Source organism: Zingiber officinale, chromosome 6B (genome assembly GCF_018446385.1).
Source record: "Zingiber officinale cultivar Zhangliang chromosome 6B, Zo_v1.1, whole genome shotgun sequence".
Classification (NCBI taxonomy): Eukaryota; Viridiplantae; Streptophyta; class Magnoliopsida; order Zingiberales; family Zingiberaceae; genus Zingiber; species Zingiber officinale.
In genome coordinates this window covers 81,130,430-81,138,161 of record NC_055996.1, presented here as the reverse complement: position 1 = coordinate 81,138,161, position 7,732 = coordinate 81,130,430, and the positions used below count along the sequence as shown (strand labels likewise).

At 42.6% G+C, this 7,732-nt stretch overlaps 1 protein-coding gene across 1 annotated transcript; it reads right to left on the bottom strand.

Annotated features, from left to right (window-relative positions):
• Window positions 1–2,051: 2,051 nt before the first annotated feature.
• LOC121992836 (cis-zeatin O-glucosyltransferase 2-like) lies at window positions 2,052–3,849 on the bottom strand. Its single transcript, XM_042547433.1, has 2 exons — window positions 2,940–3,849; window positions 2,052–2,868 (listed from the first exon to the last, which is right to left on the bottom strand). Exons 1-2 carry the CDS (start codon window positions 3,701–3,703, stop codon window positions 2,223–2,225), a joined length of 1,410 nt encoding a protein of 469 aa, XP_042403367.1. The 5' UTR covers window positions 3,704–3,849; the 3' UTR covers window positions 2,052–2,222.
• Between the last annotated feature and the right edge of the window lie 3,883 nt (window positions 3,850–7,732).

The following is a 7,732-nucleotide window of genomic DNA, read 5'->3' as shown; positions in this document are numbered from 1 at the left end:
ACTTCAGAAATCTATAGGAACTGAAATGAATCCAATTAGACCTATGTAAGTCCATTAGTGGATTTCTACTAAAATCCACTGATAGATTTAGGCAGGTTTGATTTGACCCATTTTCAGGTCCCATGGATTTCTGAGGCCGCAATAAGTCCAACAGTGCCCTCAATTGTTTATTTCGATTTCTCTAGAGGTGTTAAAAATATTATTAGAACATCAGCTAGAATGTGATCTTGGTCTCCAAGAAATCAAACCTGTGGTAGTGTCGATTTAGATCCTCAAGAAAAATAATTATTGTAATTAAGCTATAGTGCTGATTTTTAAAAATATGCAACGTAATAATTATGCATGCATGCAAACGAGAGAGAAGAGAGGAAAAAAAAACATGGTAGTAAAAAATAATTTATTTATCCCTAACGTCTCTGTCAACCCGTCCTTAAGCGGAGAGAAAATAACATAGATTTACATATATAAAAGGGAGGAAAGAGGAAAGAAAAGAGAAAGAGAAAAAGTCAGATTTAACATAGAGGTAAAATAGGAAAAAGTTATTCATTTTAGGTATCTTCAAAGCTTAGGATGCCTTTTAGGTTGGGTGAATTTCGAACTTTGGGCAAATTACTGAATAAAAAAAATATATAAAAATCATTGATGATTTAATATTTATTTTTTAAAATAAATTATATTCTTAAATTCATTAAAGTCATGGTCTCCAAAATTTATTCATATTTTTAAAAATTATAAAATTCTAATAAGAATTTAAAATTTTAAAAATACAAAGGAAAATTAATAAAAAAAATATAAAAAACAGTAATAAAATAAAAAATAAATTTTTATATTTTTAATAGTTAATTAAAAGAAATTGTAAAATTAAATTTAAAAAATAAAAATATAATTTGATACTGTTTTGATCAAAATGGAAAAAGATGAATCGTGTTCCTCGCCGTATAAGCTTCCTGACAAAACGACGGAAATAAATCATGACATATATAAAGGAATTTTATTTTTTTTAAAACTATGCAGTTGTTTTCATAATAATTTACTATTTAAATATCAATTCGGTTGTATCGGTGGACCGCGATCTTCATACTTATTTTATGAAAATATCATCATTTTAATATTGATTTTGTTAAAATATCATCTTTAAAATTCCAGGCATTATTTTGCATGCACGTTGAAAGTTGTTGTAAATTTATATTTTTATATTACTAAAATTTTAGTGCTGGATCGTATTAATTAATGATCTATCATGTAAAGTTGAAAATTCTGGCCGTGTAATTTCAGCAGGGATCTTCTGATCAGTAAATTACGGATCAGAGGATGGTTCACTGATCTGGACCTTTGATTTGAATGAACCCCATTTTTAAATAAGTGGGGTTCATTCAAATCAAAGATCCACATGTAGTGGACCATTCCCTGGTCCATAATTTGCAGACTAGAAAATCTGCTCTCGTGTAATTTTGACTTGTCTTGCCATTCAATGTCACATGCTCGTGACCAGATGGCACGAAATTAAAAGCTTTTATATAAAAAATATTTAGTAGCTTTTATATTAATTCAATCATTGTCAAAAAAAATATTAATATTTTTTTTTCGCCATAAGAGGTATACAATTCGACGTTAGAAATTTATGCACGTAGTCAACGTTCTCCCTCCACGACACAATTTTAAGATTTCGTCAATATTTTTTATTAATTATTCTGTAAACTGTCAGAAAGTCTTCTAGACGGTATGCACAAGGAGAATACTTTGTCCCATGCCTAGATATTATAAATTAATTTCATGATTTATATTTTATATATATAATATTATCATTCTAGAACATGACCGGAGCGGAATCATCCACAAGAATAATACTTTGACTTTTCAAAGTACTTTACATAATAAATAAATTACCTCTTAGGCATCCACGTTAGCATTAACACTTACATGTTAATGCCAATGTATTTTATTTTTTTTATTTATTCTTTGATAAGGAAGGCATTAATATGTGCAGTGTTAAACTCTCATGCCATTTATAATATCATTAACACCTTCACACGTTAATACCAAAGTTTTATTTTTTTTATTTTTTATTTTATTTGAATACATTAAGGAGTTCAAAGAATTGAACTCAGGCGTTAATGTCTCAGGTATTGACATCATTGTGGATGCTCAATTGATCTTAAACAGTAGATTTGACCCTTCTAGTAATTTATTTAGTTTTATAAATAGAAAATTTGACTTGGGTTTCATCCGGTGATGAGAGCAACGAAGGCGTCCAACTCGGTACGAGACGCTCCGCCGTCGGCCACCGCCGCCCGCACCGCTTCCCCCAGCGCCCTAGCCTGACGCCTCACACCCTCGCTTTCCTCCCCCACCATCACCCGCCTGATGGCTGCCGCGATCTCCTCCCGCCCCACTGCCTCGCCGCTACCCCGAACCGCGACGCCCGCGCCGTGGTAGTCCACCACCAGCGCGGCGTTGATGGGCTGGTCGGAGTGCATCGGCCACGCCACCATCGGCACGCCCAGGCATAGGCTCTCTGAGCACGAGTTCCACCCGCAGTGGCTGAAGAACGCCCCTGTCGCCTGGTGGGCTAGAATGTCCAGCTGCGGCGCCCACTCGCGCACCACCATCCCCCGCTTTCCCACCTTCTCTTCCCATTCCGCCGCCAGCTTCATCCGCCGGCCGTCGTCACCCTCTTCCGCAGCGAATATGTCGCCCCTGTCGGCGTCTCTCAGCACCCACAGAAACCGCTGCTGGCTGAGCAGCAATCCCTGCGCCAGCTCCCTCACCTCCTCACCGGACATCGTTGTCATCGTCCCGAACGGCACGTACACCACCGACGCCGGCGGTTGCTGGTCCAGCCAATTCAAACAATCGTGGGAGCTCGCTCTGTGGATATTAATAGTTCAAGTCACTAATCAATTCAAAAGAAAGACAATCCACAAATGCAAATCACTTACAGACGCTCGCCGGCGACGACGGCTAACGGACTCAGTGGGCCGATGGCAAACAGCTTCTTGCTGCAGTACTCAGGTTCTTGCGCAAGCATATCGAGGAACTCACCCTCGAGCACGCGACACGTGTTAAAGAGCATTCCGGAGGCGTCAACAGTCTCGTAAGTTGCCAACTGCCGTCGGATGAAGGCCACGAACTCCTCGGTGATCATGCCCTCCAAGGACGGGAGGGTGAGGCCGTGATCACGGCTCAGCTCGAGGGCGACGGAGGGTCGTGCGAAGATGATCTGGAACAGGGCGGGAACGCAGTGAAAGACGTAGGACTCAGTGTTGGGGAAGGCGGCTGCCTCATCAGCGGCGAAAGAGGCGAGCGGATCGTGGATGACAACGACTCGGCGGGAGGAAGCAGAGAGGGAGCGTAGGAGCGCACCGACGGGGGCGCGGAGGTGCTCGAAGGCGTCGAATAAGGGCTGGAGGTGGGCGGGGAACTTGGTGCCGGCCGTGGGATCCGGGGGCGGGCTGCGGAAAGGAGGAATGGGGAGCTCGTGAAACGAGATGGCGTTGGTTAAGGAGGACCACTCAGGGTGGAGGCGGGAGATGGCCTGGCGGACGTGCGTGGTGGTGGATGCGTAGTGGACTGCGAGTCCCCGGCGCGAGCATAGGAAGAGCGAAAGGTGGAGGAGCTGCGCGAGGTGGCTTTGCGCCGTGAACGGCACCATCACCACCGCTACTGTGCCGTCAACTTGTCCCTCGTATGCTACTGTTTCCATCGACGCCGGCGGCTGCTCTTCCTCCTAATCAGTTGCTACTCTTCCTCCTAAGCAGTTGCTATATTAGACCGAATCCAACGCAGACATTCATGTATAGAGACTCCGTCTGGTAAGAAGCATCTCTCCATCCATCAGTCTCTCTCCCTGACTCCGTCTGGTTTGGCCGTTAGCTTCCGAAGAATATTTTGGGGGTCTCGCTGTCACAGGAGGATGGCGTGGGGCCCATCTTCTCATCATTTATGTGGCAAAAGGTGAAATCACTCGTCCTCAGTGTCCCCGTCGTACCCGGCCCAAGGTCATCATGAAGGAGGTAAATCATAGCATCCTGAGCGAGCATGTGGCAGGTGGGGTGAGTTGCACAGGAACCGGGGATTTACGCCCCGACTACCCCGAGTTTCGACCCTGCGACCTCATGTGGTAAACATCCCACCACATACCAACTCGGATGACCTATGGGGTCTCATCTTCCCATCATTTAGAACGCTCGTCAGGAGACATATTTGATAACCGGATCTTCTAGTTCGCATTTTCCTAGCTTGTCTGGACCACGCAATTGGTATAAAATCTTCCTCACATGTAAAACATGTACACGCACCAACGTGAAAGCCCTAGCCTCTCTCGACCTCCAACATCACCTCCCTCCTCCCTCCTCCCTCCTACTACCCCTCCCCTCCCGTGACCTCAAGCGACATCTTGCGGCCTCCTCCTCCAACGTCGTCTGTCTCCAGCGACGTCCTACGACCTCCCTCCAGTGACTTCCCTACTGTGGCGCCGACCTCTAGCGACTCCAACGACTTCCCTGTTGCATCGCCGACCTCCTGCGGCCTCCAACGACCTCCCTGCTACGTCGCCGACGTCCTCAGAGACCTCCCTCCCACGACTTCCCGATCGCGACCTCCCTCCCGCGAGCTCTGCGACCTCCAGCGGCCTCCCTCCCTAGCACCGTGTGGAAGAAAGCGAGGACCTTTTCTGTAATTAGGTAATAGTGGTTCAAAAACTTTTCATTTTTTACTACAATTTCAATTTCCTTCTCGTCGTGTTAGATGATTTAATCTGATTCGATTTCCCAGTTTCTTTTTTTGTGCTACAATTGCTACTTGATTTTCACAAGTATAATTGTTGTAGTTAGTATTGATTTTAAACTTTGTCGGCCAATTCCCCAGCTTAGTGATGTGTTGTTTCTTAAGTTGTTGTTTTTTGAGAAGTTGGGCATGCAGATATTTGATATAAAATTGTTATTTTTAGATGTTTCTTTTGTCGTTGTTTTTAGAGAAGTTGGACATACAGAAATTTTACATAAAATTGTTGTTTTTAGATGCGTTTGTTGCTGCTATTTTTTTAGACCTAAATTCGTTATTTTATTTTCTACCGGATCAAAGTCTACAAGTTGTCATCATTTTAATTTTGAGGAAAATGAAACTAGTCGGGAAGGTGACTTTAATGTTATTGATGAAGGTAATAAGATTCATATTGGAAATATATTGATTTTCAGTATATCAAAATTTTCTTTTTAGACATTTTGCTTTGTTTGTTTGATTTTATAGACTTGAACATTAAAACAAATTTGGATATACCACAAATGAGGTTAGAATTGAGACTGAAGATGTCACGCCCCGGGGGAGTCCCTGCCAGAAGAAATTTCGGCAGCATCTCCTCTGTACGGGTGACAATCTGAAACTTTTCAACAACATAACCCATACACGTCCAACACGGCCGGAACTATACAATAAAATAAAAACGACAACCACACAGTATAATAGTAAACAAACCAAACTAAAGCAACGATAAGGAAATCATCTTCAATATCCTACTCAACTACACCCATAAAACTCAAATCTTATATCCTACTCAACTATACCCATAAAACTCAAATCACCAGCATACATCCAAATGAAAACCCATCGATAATAAAGGATCATACAAGATCCAAAGTGCCATAAAGATACAAGTCTGGAAACATAGACGATAACATAATAAGAAAACAAAAGAAAGAATCCAAAACCGAAAATCCTCACAATCTGAAGGGGGGGGGAGGGGGGACTAGCGATTGGAAATCCTCCGGACAGCCTCAACTTGAAAATGGTAATATCAACGGGGTGAGTCAACACCTCAGCGGGTAACTACTGACATGCATAGTAAGAAATAACAACTAATAATAAATATGCGTACAGTCTTTTGGATATATCATATGAAAAATGCAAAACTGTAAGGAGCAGGAGTATCTGTATTAACCAGGACCTGGGTATAGAGATAACAAGGTCATCAGACCGAGAGTATCATAAATCCTGTATGCATGTCAAACATATGCATCTACCAAATATGCAGCATGTAAAGTGCAACAAACACAAGTAATAAATGCAGTCAGTGCATATGATGCAACATGTCCTGGTCACCCCTGACGCCAGTCAGCCGTCTCACACACGATGGTAAGACCGAGTGGGTAGGGCTGTGATAACCGTGCACTCTATCATCACTGCTCCTGAGTGACCGAGTGGATGAGATGCTGTCGGAGGACACCTATCCTCCTTACCCCAAATTATAAGAGGGGAAGTTCAATGTTCTCATCTCCTTGAGCCAGTCCAGAGGAGGGATACCTATCCTGCTACCACGCTGCGTCACACTACTCATCAGTGGACCAGCGGAGCCCTTGATAGAGCAACCTGCTGCAACACACCCTGTCTGATAAAAACCACTAACCCATGAGTGGTTGTGTGTGCAGATCCATGTAACTGGCGATATGCTCAACAATAATGGAGCCAACAATCGTACAGCATGCAATCATGCGAGATGATTATGATACTAAGCATGGAAATATTCTGATCCTATTCATCTCTACCAAAATGTGTACCAAAAGATATATTGTCACGCCCTCAAAGGAGTCCCTACCGAAAAATTTCGGTAGCATCTCCCCTGTACCGGTGATAATCTGAAACATATATACATACAAAATACATTAGCTACATATGACTGGAATATATACACAACCACGCTGTTTATCTTCAACCCACTCGGCTGGAACATAATAAAACACAACCACGCAATTATATATATACAATAAACAACCCACTCGGTTGCATTAAAAACCAACACAGCGGAAAAATGATAACGGAATGCCCAATACAAAACAAACCAACACACTACTAGCCGACTAAGCTTTATACAACAACCACAACAACAAATACAACAACACACCAAATACAAATAAAACATATACAAAACCCGAAACGGTCTTCGGATGTGACGTAGGACCCGGCAGACAGGATACTCCGAGCGACACTCCGACCATCTACCTGAAAACATAAAGATATATATGCGGTGGTGAGTATAGGTAACTCAGCGGGTAATAAACAGGATAGTGCATGGTCTATAAATAAACATGAAGATCAAAAGTATACAGTCTCAGTAGAGAATAAAGAACATGATCATACTAACATATTCAATAAACACAACTACCAGTACCAGTCTATCTCACATGGTATAACGATCATAACTGACATACAAAACTGTACATACTACAACTGACAAAATGGTAAACACATACCCAATCTGGAAACGACACATGGTACAATGATAAGTAAACTCACCGGATCTGCAACAAACCCACTCCAGACACTTGTGCAATATAAATACAACTGCATATATATGTAAAATAAATGACATGTATGCAGTATGACAACCATATGCAGCAAGCATATCTCAAACAAGTGCAACAACCACAATCACATGCATTTAGTATCTACTAGGCATGTATGCAAAAATATCTCCAAAGATGCACCGCGCATCATATGCAAAAATTCGTATGCATGCTCCATGGTCACCCCCGCCACCTCTCTAGACACCACGACCCCTGTATGGCCGAGAGGCTTGGGTCCGTGACAAACCGTACTAGCCTCCAGTACATGCACCGCTATAGGCGGCCGAAGCGGACGGTCAGCTAAGTAGTTATCTAACTACATAGCTAAGGGTCTCTGACCACTCACATCTCTAGCCCTTTGACTACTGTACCCTCAAGACTCACTACTCCAGAGT